Below are 19,244 nucleotides of genomic sequence, written 5' to 3' on the forward strand. Positions count from 1 at the left end.
GATTAGATTGCAAGCTTTACAGGGTAGGAACCATGGGTAGCCCGATGTCTTCATATATGTTTATATAGTGCTCAGTGCAACAGGGTGACAGATCTGAGGCCTTTGGGTTTTACTGCAATATAAATATTACATTTCAATGTGGCAGCACCTGGGAGCCTCAACCAGCTGTACAAACGTTTAGTAGGTGATGGACCTTGCCTCAAAGAGCTTACAATCCAAAAATAACAATCCTGTAAATAACAGTAATGTGCAGGAAAAGGCTCTGAGAAGCAGATTTTGGCCTCTAATGCAATCTCTTCCTGCTCTTCTTGTTATGCTGAGGGTGTGTATCAGACACATACTTCGCATGGTTATAACTTAAAAATAGCAAATCAAACAGTGCCACAGTCTAATGGATAATGTAAAATATCACTCACACTGGGTGAGTCCATGGTGGCTGGGAAGAGAGCCCTTCATGTTAACTGTGTCACTACACAGTGTAAGGAATTTAATTAGGATGGGGAAGTCAGCTTCATCCCGGAAGGCACAACAAGCTGTAAGAGCTGCAAAGAGTAGCCTGGAGCTCAGATCTCCTTAGCAGAGCTGCTGTCAGTGCACCACGTGGGTACCAGTTCTAGTTATGGCTATAGTTGGATGTAGGATGTAAACAGCAATTTCAGCCCCTGATGAGGGACTCTACAGATTGGTTACGTCTGCTCTAGGATTTGTAGACACGCCACCGGCCGCCTCCTTCAAAGACAACTGGGCACTTAATGAGAGCAGGATAATACTCCTATCACACGTGCCCTGTGTGCTTGGAAGAAGCTTGCAACTTCCCCATTCTGTTTTACCCTGTGTCATTCTTCTAGCATAGATCCTTTCCACTAACAAAACATGAAGGGCCTGATCTGCTGTAAGATCAAAATCAGGCCTTAAATGTTTCAAACTCTTCTCATAAGGACTATGAAATGTAATACAGATCTGGGGTAATAGTGAGACCGAAACATGCAATGTGCTATGGAGCAAAGAGATGACAGTCCTTTGCTGTAAGGAACTGGTGGGACCACAACTAGAGCACTCTGATCAGTTCTAGGCACCTTGGTGCCTGAAAGATGTTGGTACGTAGGAGGGAAATGAAGGAAGAACAAAGAATAAGGAGCTACAGGGACTGGTATAGAGAGAATTATTGAAAGAGCTAAGGTGGTATAGATTAATCAGACAATGACAACGAAGTCTGCAAGTATATGAAAGCTGGAAATGCCAATGCTGGGGAGAGCAATCATTTAGGGTGGTCCAAGGAATAAAGGAACAATTTTCTAACAGTTAGGTCTATTCGCATATGGAATAATCTCTGAGGGGAAGTGGTGGACGCTTCCTCATTTGAGTCACCTAAAATTGGACTGAACAAGCACTGGATCATATACTTCCAGGAACAAATCTGCACTGGCTTTGGGGGATGGACTAGGTGAATTTATTAGTCCTCATGTGTAGGATTCTGTGTTTTGTACAGTTAGTATGACTCACACATACTGTGCTTTTAGGTTGAAAGGAACAAGAGTGTAGTAAGGTTATATTGTATTAGAAATCTTTCCTCTCCCTGTTTTTGGAATAAGTTTTGTTGTCCCCTGTAAAACCAGCCAACCCAATGAACCTTAATTGCACCCTGTCCATTTGCTTTTTACGTAGGGTTCTGAGTTGATAGTGGCATGTGCCACTGAGCAAGGCAGAAACGTGAGTAGCATAGCTGAGCTACTGTCTATGTATTTGAAAGAGGATTTAAGCATTGGAGGCATCAGCATCAATAGAAGCGATTCTAGAATCTCTTTACAGTGAATCCAAGAGGCTCCTGTACATTGCTCACTATCACATGTTGCTTACCAGGAGAGAATAATGCCATGTGTAAGTTTTGCCTTGTAGCGGACAGAGGTCTGGACAGAAGATGTTGTGTGAGGGCTACTGTTAATGAGAGCTGGTAGATTGGAGAGTATCCTTTATCTCATATGGTACAATTGCTACTTTGGGTTAAAAGTGCCAATATGAATTGATGCCTCTGACCTGTAAATTAAGGCAGTGGTTCCCAAACATTTTAGTAAAGGGACCCACCAAATGCATTGTCTTTTTTTTGCAACCCACTCAGGGTCCACATTCGTAGAAGGTGATGGCCAGTGTCCTCTCCCTCGTCTGTCGTCTTCTCCTCCTTGCCCCGCCCAGGGGGCATCAACCCCCCCTGGCACCGCAACCCTAATCCCAGTCCGGTAGGGTAGTTGCAACACTCAGAGCAGGAAGCCGGGTCCAGCCCTATGGGGCAGGAGCCACCACTGCAGGGTCAGAGTAAGATGAACTCACTCTCCAAGCTCTCCCCCCACACCCACACCCTGGGGACTCCCCACTGCCCTGCATTCCTAGGAGAATGTTGTGAGACTTCATTCCTGTGTGTTTTCAAAATGCCTTGAAAGCACTGGGTGGATGGATGATGCAATATAAGTGCAAAGTATTATTACTACATTATGATTAGGCTTGACAGAATTTGATTTTTATCCTTTTGATGGATAATATAGATTGTTTTTTTTTTTTTTAATTTTTATCTATTAATTTTTCACAGCCGCATGAAATTATGTGGAGGTCAAACAATAATTGTTTCTTGAGAGAAGATGTTGAAATTCAAAATGTTAAAGTTTATAACCATTAAAACACAAACTGTCAACAGCACATGTCAAAATATACAAAGTAAATATCCCTAAATCAAACTCTAAGAAGTTCATAAGCAGCATTTTTCTTACTTTTCCTAGCTGTAGATCAGTTATTATTGATGGAAATATTTTTTTCATCACTTTGTGTGTGTACGATGCAATCAACAACCGACATTGAATCCTTCCAAGCCTACTTATGATGATTATGAGCCCTGCTGGACAGAAGATCCACTGAAGAAGCATATTCATGAATGTGTATTTATTTATGGAAACTCAGACAGAATTCCAGTCACATTAAACCATGCATTTCATTAATACCAATTCCATTCAAGCGCCGCAGCACAGCCAGGCGCTGATGTTGCAAACACTTTGCCTTGAGTGTAATAGGATGAGTTTGTGGCAGAGGAGAAGGCTTATTTTAAGCTTCTTATGAACATTTATGAAACAAATGTTTCCTGTCATTGAAAACAAGCAAGCAAGTCCGATTTGGAGTGGGACGATTCCACCTTGAACTCGCAACCCCATTGCCTAATGTCACCGAGACAGCAGTTGGGGCAGGGGAAAGGGAGACAGCAGAATGTAATTCTGCAAGCTGTTAATGAGTTTTTCTGTGAAAGACACAAACTAAACTTGGATGTTTTCAATAAGGCTGGACGAGCCAGTTGCAGTAGAAAAAAACTGACCTGATCCTTTGATCTGAACCCCACCCATGTTGAGTAGAGATGGGCCTGAGCTCTGACACATCTGGATCTGTCCTACTTCAAACAAGTCAGGGCTTGAGATCAGCCCATTATAGAGAGAGGGCCAAATCAGCACTGACACCAGCTGCCATGACTCCATTTAAATTAGTGGAGATGCACTGGGTTTCACTGGGGACAAATTGGTGTTTATCTTTTTGGTCTGTCCTGGTGCAAGAAGAGACTGATCCTGCAGGGTGCTAAGCAATATTGACTTTGCTGGGAGATGAGGATGCTCAGCGCATCACACGAGGTGCTGAGAAATTTCTGGATCAAGTACTAAGTCAGTAATATGATGGAAAAAAATCATGAGGCCAATTTTCAATGGTGTTTTCTTAAGTACTTATATGCCCCCTGTTACTGTAGTAGCTAAGCCCCTCACAACACCTCTATGAGGTAGGGGAGTACTATTATCCCTAGTGGGGATACTGAGGCTCAGAGAGGCTAAGTAACTTGCCCAGGATCCAACAGGAACTTTGTGGCAAAACAAATACTTGAACCCATGTTAAGTCCAATGCTAATGCCATAGCCCCTAGACAATGTTTCCTCACAGCAAGTGCTTACAACTCCCACTGATTTCATCTGCAGTTGTGGAGGCTCAGACATCGGGACCTGTGTTCCTAGAGGTAGACTGAAATTAAGTTAACGATTATGTGCAAATTGTGAGCATATGCCACAAACCTCCCTAGTTGAGCTCATTAATAATAATAAAAAAAGAGTGGATTCCAATAATTAAGTCATGCAAACAGCTGGGACTGCAGAAGTCTTTCTCAAATAATATTTCTATCACGTCTTAAAATTGAGAGAGGTTTATAATAAGGACTGGTGAGCAAAGCTGCTAAATCAGCTTATGAAAATGAGATGGGATAAGAATGAAAAATAATTGACTCAAAGCCTGGTTGTCAATATAAACCACAGCTTAGTCAACAAAACAGAAATGGAGAGATTCTGTAAGAGTCTTGGAAGAGTATCATCCCCTGTCAGCTCTAGCTGGCTCAGGGGAGTGTACATAGAACCTTTCACATCCATGTCCCCTGATTTGGGTCTAGCCCAGGCTGGCAGGTTAGCGCCAACTGGTGAGCTTTTTGAAAGGAGTCTGAGTGCAGGTCCTAGTGGAGAAATGTTCACGTCACAAACAGATATCCGTGTTGGGCATCTAAGCGAAGAGGGCACAGAAGGGTCATAAAGACTGACTTGCCCTCTCCCTCCTAAGGGTGGTCCTTCCAGCTGAGACGTGGGGCAAGAGGGTGAAGGCTGCACTGCTGCAGCAGTAGTGTATCTTTCTAGGGCTCCCTAGAAAATTTGAGTTTCCAGGCCTGCTGGTCTAGCTCAGTCCACCAGCTACTTCAGAACTCAAATAAAGCATTTGAAGGAGCAGAAAAAATGAAGCTCAGTAGGCTCCTTGAGGCCTGATTGTATGCTCCCTCACACTGGTTTTACACCAGCATGACTTCACTGGTAACATTACTCTGAATTTATTCTGATGTATGTCAGATCAGAATCAGGGCCCTGCTCCTTGAGGTTTTCCCAGTACTCAGTGTCTCTGTTGGGTGATTTTCCCAGCTGCACAATCGTTTAATAGCAAAAATATTAATACATTCATATTAGATTAATATTTATGGCAGTGATGAATTTGGCCCTGTGTCGCCAACCAGCTCAAGCTTTCATAGAAACATTAGATTAATATTTATGGCAGTGGTGAATTTGGCCCTGTGTCGCCAACCAGCTCAAGCTTTCATAGAAACATAAGCCTTAGTAACAGTATGAATAAATCATCCAGCCAGACACTAATCAAACAATGAAGCCCTTTTATGGTTTGGCTAGGGACCTGCAACATCATTTAACTGACTGCACATTTAAACAACAGAAAGTGTTAATTCTACTTTCACTGAATAGAGCCACAGTTTCCTTCTACCATATGTGCTAACTCTGTACAAACTGGTCTAATTTACGGCTTCAGAAGTGAATATAACAGTCACAGCCTCACACAGCCTGTTTTAACTCATCTGACTGTCTGCTCATTAGATACGTTTTCTGGTTTATTTTAAAGTCACATTTTTTTTATCAAGAACGAGGCTTGTATTTATTTAAAACTCCAGCAGAAGATCTTCCTCTGCCAACGGAGAACTTATGTCAACTATATATGACAAATAAGGAAAGCTGACTCATGGCAAAGACTTGAAACAAGTCAGTGGGAACAGTTGAGGAATAGGAAATTATTCCCCACATGGAAGGACATCTAGAATGTGGGCCAAAATCAGCCTTGGTGTAACTTACCAAAGCTACATCAGGGATTGATTTTTTTTTTTTTTTTGGAGTCCTGACAAATGATTAAGGAGTGAGATATATGTGGCCGATCCCAAACCAATGAAGCCAAGACATGACATAGATGCATAAAAGAGAAAATGACTGAACATTGCAAGCACCATAAATGATCACAATGAGCTTGAAAGTGATCTTGGTTTATGAAGACGGTACATATCTGGATGTCCTGGAAGATGGACTTGTGAAGCAACCTTATCATGCATGTACTGTACACGATGAACGAAAAGCATGCCAATTCAAAATAAGATGAACAGCTTCTAGATAAAAAAATGCTGATCTCAGGTTCTTCGTAGTTCATCTGATGGAACTTCTCCTTGGATCCTATTTTGAGCTGTAATGATTTATACTGATAAGAATTTACATATAGTGCCTTTCATCTTAAAGGATCCCAAAGAGATTTACATACCATAAATATGGATCACTTCACAGACTCACTCTCTCTATATGGATGCTTTAAGCACAAGACCATCCTCACCTGATCAGTATCACTTGCTGTAGAAGGTGCGTTTACCTTAGAGGTATCCCATCCAAATATTTACTCAGCCTGACATTGCTTAGCTCAGCCGCTCTGAGGAGAGCTCATCCCAAGGTGCAGTGGCTATAACAATATCGTAGTTCTGTAGTTCAAGATTCTACATCTCCAACAGCAGTGGAGACAGGTTTTGTAACTAAGGGCAACTGGGCATTTGGGGTGGGGGGAATGAGTGACTGGTGGCCATTTTTCAATTGCAAAGTGTGCTTAAAAAGATGTCATACATATACCTAAAAGATGCCAGGGGAAGGTGCCTATTCATAGGATCATAGAATATATGGGTTGGAAGAGACCTCAGGAGGTGATCTAGTCCAATCCCATGCTCAAAGCAGGACCAACACCAACTAAATCATCACAGCCAAGGCTTTGTTAAGCCGGGCCTGAAAAACCTCTAAGGATGGAGATTCCACCACTTCCCTAGGTAACCCATTCCAGTGCTTCACACCCTCCTAGTGAAATAGTGTTTCCTAATATCTAACCTGGACCTCCCCCACTGCAACATGAGACCATTGCTTCTTGTTCTGTCATCTGCCACCACTAAGAACAGCCTAGCTCTGTCCTCTTTGGAACCCCCCTTCAGATAGTTGAAGGCTGCTATCAAATCCCCCCTCACTCTTCTCTTCTGCAGACTAAATAACCCCAGTTCCCTCAGCTTCTCCTTGTAAGTCATGTGCCCCAGCCCCCTAATCATTTTCGTTGCCCTCCGCTGGACTCTCTCCAATTTGTCCACATCCCTTCTGTAGTGGGGACCAAAACTGGACACAGTACTCTAGGTATGGCCTCACCAGTGCCGAACAGAGGGGAATAATCACTTTCCTCAATCTGCTGGCAATGCTCCTACTAATGCAGCTCAATATGCCGTTGGCCTTCTTGGCAACAAGGGCACGCTGCTGACTCATATCCAGCTTCTCATCCACTGTAATCCCCAAGTCCTTTTCTGCAAAACTGCTGCTTAGCCAGTCGGTCGCCAGCTTGTAGCAGTGCATGGGATTCTTCCTTCCTAAGTGCAGGACTCTGCACTTATCCTTGTTGAACCTCATCAGATTTCTTTTGGCCCAGTCCTCCAATTTATCTAGGTCACTCTGGACTCTATCCCTACCCTCCAGCATATTTACCTCTCCCCCAAGTTTAGTGTCATCTGCAAACTTGCTGAGGGTGCAGTCCATGCCATCCTCCAGATCATTAATAAAGATGTTGAACAAAACCGGTCCCAGGACCGACCCCTGGGGCACGCCACTTGATACTGGCTGCCAACTAGACATCAAACTGTTGATCACTACCCATTGAGCCCGACGATCTAGCCAGCTTTCTATCCATCTTATAGTTCATTCATCCAATCCATACTTCTTTAACTTGCTGGCAAGAATACTGTGGGAGACCATATCAAAAGCTTTGCTAAAGTCAAGATATATCACATCCACTGCTTTCCCCGTGTCCACAGAGCCAGTTATCTCATCATAGAAGGCAATCAGGTTGGTCAGGCATGACTTGCCCTTGGTGAATCTATGTTGTCTGGTCCTGATCACCTTCCTCTCCTCCAAGTGCTTCAAAATGGATTCCTTGAGGACCTGCTCCATGATTTTGCTGGAGACTGAAAGTGAGGCTGACCGGTCTGTAGTTCCCTGGGTTCTCTTCTTCCCTTTTTTAAAATATGGGCACTATGTTTGCCTCTGCCACTGCTCAGCCTCACTCTGCTATTGGCTCTGCCACTGGTCTCCAAACCAAGTCTGAGAACTGGTTTGATCACCAGTACTATAGAAAAGCTCTTTGTTTTCACATCTTAATGCCCTGAATACAGAAATACTTCTCCTTGGCTCCCAGCTTCCTTGTGGCATCCATTGTAATTTAGTACTCACGGTATGATAGTCACCTCCTGAGGGAACAGGAAAGCAGGATTCCAACCCTAAGAACCGTCTTTGATATGCTGCTTTCACTATTCCCCATGGTCTGTCTCATATTTTGTTGTAACCCCTGGTTCTACAGTCAGATACAGAGAATGAGGATGAACCCAAAGGGTACACGAGTCTGTAATCCACTCTACTGATGGGAGCAACTCAGACCACAGGTACTGCACTTTTGAACAGCAACAGACCGAATTTCAAGAGAGAAGAATTCAGCCTTTGTGTCAATCCACAATTCTCTCTCATTTGTGTTTCATAATAACTAACACATTTTGATTTTAGTTGGTAAAGAATCTTAAAATAGAGCCCACTAGGAGTCTTCAACCTGATATTTTTTGCTTGAGGTTTAGTGTTGGGCGGTGGTTTTTTTTTTGTTTGTTTGACTGTTATTTAATTTTAGAATTTTCAATGTCCTTTCATTGGCATTTTTTAGCTATGAACCCTTTAGCTGAAGTAATCTGAAAGGAAATTGTCCAGGTAGGAGTCATTTAATGGGAAGTTGGCACTTCTGTATCCAAACCATCGCTTTTCTGGATAACCTGTTGATACCTGGATGTGTTCCTCTTGGTTGCAGGGAAGCCTTATGGTGCAGATGATTTCCTCCCAGTGCTCATGTACGTCTTGGCCCGCAGCAACCTGACTGAGGTGCTTCTGAATGTGGAGTATATGATGGAGCTCATGGACCCTGCTCTGCAGCTGGGCGAGGGTGAGAGAGAGCCTCCTCTCATGTTGCATGTTCCCTTCTGAAATGATTATGTATTTCTCTGCGGGATGCCTGCAGGGTTTGTGAAATAGAAAAGAGCTCTAGCTAGGGTCAGGTAGCAGTAGTGTAAGCTTCCCCCATATGCCTCAGAATGGTGTGACCCAATGTTCGGTTTCCAAATATATCAGCAGATTTTCAAAAATGCTGAGCACCCAGAAGCTCCCACTGACCTCAGTTAGAACGGCACATGCTCAGCCATACTGAAAATCAAACCACTAATTTAGTTACTTAAATGCAGACGTAAGAGGCAGAGACATTTTGAAGACCTTGGTCCATGTGTTAGAAACTTAACAGCTCTCAATTTAAAAATAAACTTTGGTACTACAGTACATTCTGCGAATGTTTTTAATTAATCTAATAAGAAAAGATCCCTTTGCTTTAATTGGTTGGTATGTCTTTGATCATGCCTAATTGTCAACCTCCAGGATGTTTGTGTAAACCAGCTGACCCCTTTGGCAATGTTATCTGAGTGATAAATACCCGGTGATGGTCCAAAGGGACTGGAGTAACATTCACTGCAGGGGTGGGATCTCTCTGAAGAGGGAAAATTGAATTACTTTGCCTCCTGTGCTTGGAGACTGGTGTGTTTCTGAAAATATTGTTTTGAAGTAAAGTGTTTTCTAAATATCATTTGTCTGGTCAGCCGTGATAGTTACTGTGAGTTTCATTGACAATCAGAGGAATAGCTAGAGAGAGCCCACAGAGCACCCAGCAGGGGGAGGGGATGTATGTGGCAGAATTGCCATCTAGTGGCCATTTTGGTCATCTGCAGGCTCTTAGTTTTTTCGTTTGATTTCATAAAGAATGAGTAGACAAACCCGGAAGCCAGCAAGAACTGTGAAAGATACCAGTTAGAGAGAGACTCAGGACCTCAAATCCAAATCCCTTTGAATTTGGGTTCAAATCCCTGGACCTGAACCTGCCCCTACAATTTTGTTTCTAGCATGGATCTTGCAAGAACAGCTCTCGGGACTTCAGCTCCATCCAGTTAAAATCAGAAAGTGAACACCAGTTTGATCTGGTCTCAAATCCCAACCTTTTACCTTAGTCTAAACAGGATCCTTTCCCTCTCTAAGTTAGTTAGTTACTAATAGACCGGGTGAAATTTTTTTGAACCAATAGTATGTTCACTGAAAAATACAGTTTGGGGGTCAATTAAAACTATTCACAAATTTGGGTTGAATTTGATGAATAGTTGCAGTTGGAAAAGAGGTGTTTTTTTTTTTTTCAAAAAAAGTCAAAATGTTTTATTCCAACATGTTTAAAACAAAGTATTGAATGTGTTCATTTTGAAACAAAGTTTCATTTCAACATTTAGCTAGCTTTATTTTAAAAGGTTAAAAAAAAAACACCCCTAGATTAAATGAAAACAAAAAAAAGATTTTGCTTCAGGTTGAAAAATGTTCTGTTTGACCAAAAATGAAATATGTTTTCGTTTTTCATTTGGGCTACGGAACTGAAATATAAATGATTCATTACACTCTAGTTACTTATTCCTGCGCAGTTGTATGCAGGTACATTATTATTAGCTGTATTACCATGGCACCTAGGAGGCCCAATCACGGACAAGGACCCCCATAGTGCTAGGTGCTTTACAAACACTGAATGAAAGGACAGTCCCAGCTCCAAAGAGTTTACAGTCTAAGGGAAGATTGGTGATTTGGGTTTATCCAGGAAAGAGGATGCTGTATTAATTTACATGACTTCTATGTTGAACCTTAAGATATCAATCAAAACCCACAGCCCCGCCAGCCTGCAGTCACTGCTACTTCCCAGCTATGAGAGAAGGAAGTGACACAAGCAGGTTAGGTAGCATGTGTTGCATCTCCAGCTACATCAAGCAGAATGGAATGAAGAGCACTGTGATAGTTATTTATTATTTCTATTGCCATCACACCTACACATGCCAAACAAAGGTCAGAGCTCCACTGTACAACCAACGCAAAGACAATCCATGCCCCACAGAGCTCACCATCTCAGATTTAAACAATTCACAGCGGGTGAATGAACATAGAAGCAGGGAGGCGGGAAGGACAAAGTAATGGTAGATTCAGGTGTGATGATGTTTTGGGACCTTCTTGTCTTTTTGTAGGTTCCTATTACTTAACTACCACCTACGGGGCTCTGGAGCACATCAAGAACTATGATAAGATAACAGTAACTCGGCAGCTGAGCATGGAAGTGCAGGATTCCATTCACCGCTGGGAGAGGCGGCGAACACTCAACAAGGCCCGGGCGTCCCGTTCGTCTGTGCAGGTCAGCAGCTCTGGGAGAAAGGGGTGGTGGAGAGTGCGGTTTTCACAGTGTGAGAAGCAGATCGAAATTCCAACTGGAAACCAGGCTTCAAACAGGGCAGCAAATTATTCCCCGCAATTAGTAACACTATTACTCAGTGCACGCCATCTGCTTGCTAGGCACTGCACTGTGAACAGAGGAAGTCAAAGTTCCTATCCCCAAGAGTTTACATTCTGTGCTGGGCACCATGGAAGAAGCAAGGAAGTGCAGAATGAAAGAAAGCTACAAAGGGATCTGTGAGAAGTGGGAGGTGTGAGCAGGGGGAAGAAGAGGAGGAGCAGAAAGAAATGAAAATAAAGAACTAAGAGATACCGATATCAGTTGTCACAGTTTAGGTCAACTGCATCTGTATCTCCCCTCCATCAGGGCCGGATTTCCAGTTAGGCACAGTAGGCATGTACCTATTGGCTCTGGCATTCTAGGGGCGCCTTACCTCTCTAAAACTGTGTGCAGCATGAAAGTCAGCTGTAGGCAGGTGGGGAGCGCTGAAGATGCTGTGCCTAGGGGTGCGTAAGGTGTAAATCCAGCCCTGCCCTCCATGGCCCTTCAAGGGCAGCCAGTCTGGGCTCCCAGCCCCTCAGCTGTCCTCTCTCCTGTGCGTAGACCCACGGTTCTGTCCCTTCTGACCAGCGTTTTTCCAGGCTGCACTGTTTCCTGCCTACACTGTGATATTCCCAGCAAGGCAGGCATCCTAGACAGGCCAGCAAGTGCACTTTGCCTTCTCATCAAAGGCTGCAAACAGCTGAAATTGCCAGCAGTCACAAGTTACCACACAGCTCTTTCTAAACAAGCACCTTTACTCTGAAGGTGAAAGTACTACAGAGAAAACATATTAAAACCCATCAAAGAACCTACACATGTACAATAAGCTTATCAGATATCACCATGCTCCCCAACGCAAACAAGGACTCTGGTAGGAGTCAGTCCTTCAAACCCCACCAAGGTTGTTTTCTGTGGTGAACAGTTCAGAACAGCTTCAGCTCAGAACTAGCACCCTCATGAATAGCTCCGTCTTTCCACTATACAGCTGGGGCCTTTGATCTTGGCCTCATGTAACAGGTAATCAGCTGACAATCATAACCAAAGGTGAGGGATTTGCATTCACATATGGTCCAGAAAATCCATTTCATACGTACGGTCCCAAAAATCCATTTTTGTCTGGCAGATTGTTCAATATAGTCCTTTGATCATCCAGGTCTTACATCTGTCACAGCTCCTCCCTCAAGAAGTTGCATGCAGTCCTGGCCCACAATAATATATGAACCACTCATTGAATACAATAGACATCTCCCGGGGTAAGTCAGGACATTGCCATATTTGTCACAGCAGCATCCAACAATCTCTTAATAGTGAGACTGATGTGAAGGCTAGTGGAATCCATTGAGGGGATACCAACAGGGGCATGGCCTAGTTTTAATATCAGAGGAGGAAGATGATTTTTGCAGCAGAATTTTGAACAGAGTTGAGAGGAGAAGTAGGGAGCCTGGACAGCAAGAGGTTGCCCTGATTAGATATTATACATACACAGAAATACAACAGACATTGCCCCTGAGGGACATCAGTACTGATCATAAAGTTACCCAAGATGGCTTTTAAACTCAGCAAACTCCTTTTCACTGATGACCTAATTCAGGATCTGAGCTGTGGACCAGATGCTGATCCCTAGCACCCCACATAGAATCATAGAATATCAGGGTTGGAAGGGACCTCAGGAGGTCATCTAGTCCAAGCCCCTGCTCAAAAGCAGGACCCATACCCAATTAAATCATCCCAGCCAGGGCTTTGTCAAGCCTGACCTTAAAAACTTCTAAGGAAGGAGATTCCACCACCTCCCTAGGCAACGCATTCCAGTGTTTCACCACCCTCCTAGTGAAAACGTTTTTCCTAATATCCAACCTAAACCTCCCCCACTGCAACTTGAGACCATTACTCCTTGTCCTGTCCTCTTCCACCACTGAGAATAGTCTAGAACCATCCTCTCTGGAACCACCTCTCAGGTAGTTGAAAGCAGCTATCAAATCCCCCCTCATTCTTCTCTTCTGCAGACTAAACAATCCCAGTTCCCTCAGTCTCTCCTCATAACTCATGTGTTCAGACCCCTAATCATTTTTGTTGCCCTTCGCTGGACTCTCTCCAATTTTTCCACATCCTTCTTGTAGTGTGGGGCCCAAAACTGGACACAGTACTCCAGATGAGGCCTCACCAATGTCGAATAGAGGGGAACGATCACGTCCCTCGATCTGCTCGCTATGCCCCTACTTATACATCCCAAAATGCCATTGGCCTTCTTGGCAACAAGGGCACACTGTTGACTCATATCCAGCTTCTCGTCCACTGTCACCCCTAGGTCCTTTTCCGCAGAACTGCTGCCTAGCCATTCCGTCCCTAGTCTGTAGCTGTGCATTGGGTTCTTCCGTCCTAAGTGCAGGACCCTGCACTTATCCTTATTGAACCTCATCAGATTTCTTTTGGCCCAATCCTCCAATTTGTCTAGGTCCCTCTGTATCCTATCCCTGCCCTCCAGCATATCTACCACTCCTCCCAGTTTAGTATCATCCACAAATTTGCTGAGAGTGCAATCCACACCATCCTCCAGATCATTTATGAAGATATTGAACAAAACCGGCCCCAGGACCGACCCCTGGGGCACTCCACTTGACACCGGCTGCCAACTAGATAAGGAGCCATTGATCACTACCCATTGAGCCCGACATTCTAGCCAACTTTCTACCCACCGTATAGTGCATTCATCCAGCCCATACTTCCTTAACTTGCTGACAAGAATACTGTGGGAGACCGTGTCAAAAGCTTTGCTAAAGTCAAGAAACAATACATCCACGGCTTTCCCTTCATCCACAGAACCAGTAATCTCATCATAGAAGGCGATTAGATTAGTCAGGCATGACCTTCTCTTGGTGAATCCATGCTGACTGTTCCTGATCACTTTCCTCTCATGTAAGTGCTTCAGGATTGATTCTTTGAGGACCTGCTCCATGATTTTTCCGGGGACTGAAGTGAGGCTTACTGGCCTGTAGTTCCCAGGATCCTCCTCCTTCCCTTTTTTAAAGATTGGCACTACATTAGCCTTTTTCCCGTCATCTGGGACTTCCCCCGTTCGCCACGAGTTTTCAAAGATAATGGCCAATGGCTCTGCAATCACAGCCGCCAGTTCCTTTAGCACTCTCGGATGCAACTCATCCGGCCCCATGGACTTGTGCACGTCCAGTTTTTCTAAATAGTCCCTAACCACCTCTTTGTCCACAGAGGGCTGGCCATCTATTCCCCATGTTGTGATGCCCAGCACAGCAGTCTGGGAGCTGACCTTGTTCGTGAAGACAGAGGCAAAAAAAGCATTGAGTACATTAGCTTTTTCCACATCCTCCGTCACTAGGTTGCCTCCCTCATTCAGTAAAGGGCCCACACTTTCCTTGGCTTTCTTCTTGTTGCCAACATACCTGAAGAAACCCTTCTTGTTACTCTTGACATCTCTCGCTAGCTGCAGCTCCAGGTTTGGCCCTCCTGATTTCATTCCTACATGCCCGAGCAATATTTTTATACTCTTCTCTGGTCATATGTCCAACCTTCCACTTCTTGTAAGCTTCTTTTTTATGCTTAAGATCTGCTAGGATTTCACCGTTAAGCCAAGCTGGTCGCCTGCCATATTTACTATTCTTTCGACACATCGGGATGGTTTGTCCCTGTAACCTCAACAGGGATTCCTTGAAATACAGCCAGCTCTCCTGGACTCCTTTCCCCTTCATGTTAGTCCCCCAGGGGAGCCTACCCATCCGTTCCCTGAGGGAGTCAAAGTCTGCTTTCCTGAAGTCCAGGGTCCGTATCCTGCTGCTTACCTTTCTTCCCTGTGTCAGGATCCTGAACTCAACCAACTCATGGTCACTGCCTCCCAGATTCCCATCCACTTTTGCTTCCCCTACTAATTCTTCCCGGTTTGTGAGCAGCAGGTCAAGAAAAGCTCCCCCCCCTAGTTGGCTCCTCTAGCACTTGCACCAGGAAATTGTCCCCTACGCTTTCCAAAAACTTCCTGGATTGTCTATGCACCGCTGTAGTGCTCTCCCAGCAGATATCAGGAAAATTAAAGTCACCCATGAGAACCAGGGCATGTGATCTAGTAGCTTCTGTGAGCTGCCGGAAGAAAGCCTCATCCACCTCATCCCCCTGGTCCAGTGGTCTATAGCAGACTCCCACCACTACATCACTCCTGTTGCTCACACTTCTAAACTTAATCCAGAGACACTCAGGTTTTTCTGCAGTATCGTACCGGAGCTCTGAGCAGTCATACTGCTCCCTTACATACAGTGCTACTCCCCCACCTTTTCTGCCCTGCCTGTCCTTCCTGAACAGTTTATAACTATCCATGACAGTACTCCAGTCATGTGAGTTATCCCACCAAGTCTCTGTTATTCCAATCACGTCATAATTCCTTGACATCACCAGGACCTCCAGTTCTCCCTGCTTGTTTCCAAGGCTTTGTGCATTCGTATATAAGCACTTGAGATAACCTGCTGATTGCCCCTCATTCTCAGTATGAGGCAGGAGCCCTCCTCTCACAGACATTCCTGCCTGTGCTTCCTCCCGGTATCCCGCTTTCCCACTTACCTCAGGGCTTTGGTCTCCTTCCCCCGGTGAACCTAGTTTAAAGCCCTCCTCACTAGGTTAGCCAGCCTGCTCGCAAAGATGCTCTTCTCTCTCTTCGTAAGGTAGAGCCCGTCTCTGCCCAGAACTCCTCCTTCATGGAACACCATCCCATGGTCAAAGAATCCAAAGCCTTCTCTCCGACACCACCTGCGTAGCCATTCATTGACTTCCACTATTCGACGGTCCCTACCCAGGCCTTTTCCTTCCACTGGGAGGATAGACGAGAACACCACCTGCGCCTCAAACTCCTTTCTCCTTCTTCCCAGAGCCACGTAGTCCGCAGTGATCCGCTTAAGGTCTTTCTTGGCAGTATCATTGGTGCCCACGTGGAGAAGCAGGAAGGGGTAGCGATCCGAGGGCTTGATGAGTCTCGGCAGTCTCTCCGTCACATCGTGAATCTTAGCCCCCAGCAAGCAGCAGACTTCTCAGTTTTCCCGGTCAGGGCAGCAGATAGATGACCCAGTCCCCCGGAGTAGAGAGTCACCACTTCTCTTGGGAGTGGTGGTCGTGGAACCCCCCATCTCAGGACAGCACATCTCATGCCTTCCAACCAGTGGAGTCTCCTTCTGCTTTCTCCCCCTAGACATATCATCTGGTCCACTCTCCGCAATGGTACCTGTGGAGAGAACATGAAAGCGGTTACTTACCTGTGTCTGCGTTGCTGGTACCCGGACATTCCCCCTCCTTCTTCTGGAGGTCACATGTTGCCAAGCTTCTTCACTGGCCTCTTGGCTCCGCTGTGCAACCTGCTCTAAATCTTTAGAGCTTTGTGCCCGTAGAAGCATATCCTGACTTTTGTCCAGAAAATCCTCAGTTTCTCGTATGCAACGCAGGGTCGTTATCTGTTGCTCCAGACCTTCAATCTTCTCTTCCAGTATGGAGACCAGCTTGCACTTTGTACACACACAGTCGCTTCTGTCCTGTGGAAGAAAGACAAACATGGCACATCCAGTGCAGGTCACAATAGCTGAACCCCTCCCTTCCATACTACCTTCTTACTATGAGCTTCCTCAGAGAAGTTGGCAAGATGTAAGCCTCACTGGGCTCACTCCAGGCGAACTCCCAGGCAAACTCCTGCTGTGTGCTGCTCTGCTGTCCCCCGCTGCTCAGCTGGTTCGCGAAGCTCTGGCTATTTTTAAACAGCCAGGCTCCCCTGAAACAAACAGACAGACAGTCCCACTGCCCGCCCCCTGCAGGCTACCAGCCAATCAGACACTTGCTCAGGCTTTCACACTGCCCTCCCAGCAAACACGCGCTCGGATACTTACTCAGCAAACACGCGCTCGGATACTCACCAATCCCAGGCAAATTCCTGCTGTGTGCTGCTCTGCTGTCCCCCGCTGCTCAGCTGGTTCGCCGCCGCTCAGCTGGTTCAAAGGTCCCTCCTAGGAATTCCCCTAGGCAACCCAAAGGGTTTACTATTGTAATGATGGAATTCAAAGAAATTACAAGGAGACTGCACTAAAGGCAGGGAAAAGAAAAAAGAGCGGAGAATTTATAAATCTGTAGGCAGGCAGAGGCAATGGGGTTAATCCCAGGGCAATATCATCTGAGTTCTGAAGACAAGGTGAAAATCTGAATGGACATATTCTTCTGGATTAATGGATATATTTTGTTATGTGATTCCCATTAGCATTATCAACAACCACATATACACACTGATGGGAGAATGTGTCCATAAACACAGTTTGGAAAGAATCTATTTGAAATAGATGGGATAGAGAACATAAATGCCAGTTATTTAATAGCTGATGAACAAGAGGATGTAACTGAAAATAAAGGCCCAGTCCACCCCCTATTTAATAGGCCTCTCTTCCGTCATTAGTACAATACCTCCTTGAAACACTTCCTCTAGTTGGCTTGTGTGGGAGGTGTAATAAATTTACTCTTGGGGGAATTCTGCGCCACTGCGCATGCACAGAATTTATGTCCCCAGCAGATTTCTTTGCTTCCCTGCAGAAAAAAGACTTTCTGATGGGAAGGAAAAAGAAGCCACAAAAGCAGTCATGCAACCCTCACCAGCAGTATGATTTGGGTGCCCAGGGCAGCCAATAGAGAGGTAAATCACTGTGGGGCAGGAGGCAGGACTGGGGAAAACCCAGCTGGTGGCTCCTACCCAGCACTGGGCTCAGCTGCTAGTCCCGGCTGGGCTGGGGAGGATGGGACTTCCTCTTCCCCTGCACGGCATCGAGGGCAGAGTTAGACCCACCCACAGATTCCTCCCCCATCTGAAGGAAGTTCTGCAAACTCCCCCCCCCCCCCCATGCTTCCTGCACCCATCACTCCTCAGGGGGAGGGATCGCTGTACAGGGAGCTGTTCCCACATCCACCCAACTCCCATGCAGCCAGACTCCCTCATACCCAGGCCCTCCTGCTGAGCCTCACGCCCCTGCACACAGAACCCCCCCAATGAGCCCATTCCCCCTGCACCTGGACCACCATGACGAGCCACCTGCACCTGGATCCCCACCCTACTGAGCCCCAACGAACTGCACCTGGATCCCCACCCCACTGAGCTCCACTCCCCCAGCATCTGGACCCACCACTGAGCCCCCCGCACCCAGACACCTCTCCTGCTGAGCCCCAACTACCTTCACCTGGACCCTCCTGCAGAGTCCCATTTTCATTGCACCCAGAACCCCGTAACAAGCCCCTGTGCATCCAGATCCCCCCCGCCCCCCCCGACTGGATTACCACTGAGCCGCTCGCACCCAGACTGCCCCACACAGAACCCTCTCCACCCTCACCTGGATCCCCCCACACTAAGCCCCTCCACACTTGGATCCTGCTTTGCTGAGCCTGCCTGCCCACACTTGGTCCATGTGGCACAGAGGGGCAGGGCCTGGAGTGTTTCTGGGGCAGGCCTGGGCCTTGCGCTGTGTCAGGATTGGGTGCAGCCTCACCGCTGAGTCTGTGTCCTGGGGGGAAGCTGCACAGTGATCCCTCACCTCTGTGCAGCCAGTGGCCTGTGCTCCCTACTGCCATGCTGGAACCTCCACATTTATGTGACAAAAAAAATTCTGCGCACGAGATTTTAAAATTCTGCAAATTGTGTGTGTGTGTGCGCGCGCACAGAATGCCCTCAGGAGACAATAAAGACTGTGGGATGTCCTGGAGAAGGACAAGGTGGAAGTAACTAACCTACCCAGGGCTGGTTTCAGAGTAGCAGCTGTGTTAGTCTATATCCACAAAAAGAACAGGAGGACTTGTGGCACCTTAGAGACTAACAAATTTATGAGAGCATAAGCTTTCGTGGGCTACCGCCCACTTCATCAGATGCACAGAATGGAACATATAGTAAGAAGATATATATATACACACACACATACAGAGAAGGTGGAAGTTGCCATACAAACTGTAAGAAGC

General features: G+C 45.8%; 1 protein-coding gene across 1 annotated transcript in view; it reads left to right on the plus strand.

Annotated features, from left to right (window-relative positions):
- RIN3 (Ras and Rab interactor 3) overlaps positions 1-19,244 on the plus strand; it is a 110,526-nt gene that overhangs the window by 85,231 nt on the left and 6,051 nt on the right. Inside the window, exons 8-9 of the mRNA XM_084630175.1 lie at positions 8,739-8,870; positions 11,020-11,183. Coding sequence (XP_084486301.1) covers positions 8,739-8,870; positions 11,020-11,183 — 296 coding nt within the window. The remainder of the gene's footprint in view (positions 1-8,738; positions 8,871-11,019; positions 11,184-19,244) is intronic.

This window comes from Lepidochelys olivacea, assembly GCF_965140295.1.
Source record: "Lepidochelys olivacea isolate rLepOli2 genome assembly, chromosome: 6".
NCBI lineage: Eukaryota > Metazoa > Chordata > Testudines > Cheloniidae > Lepidochelys > Lepidochelys olivacea.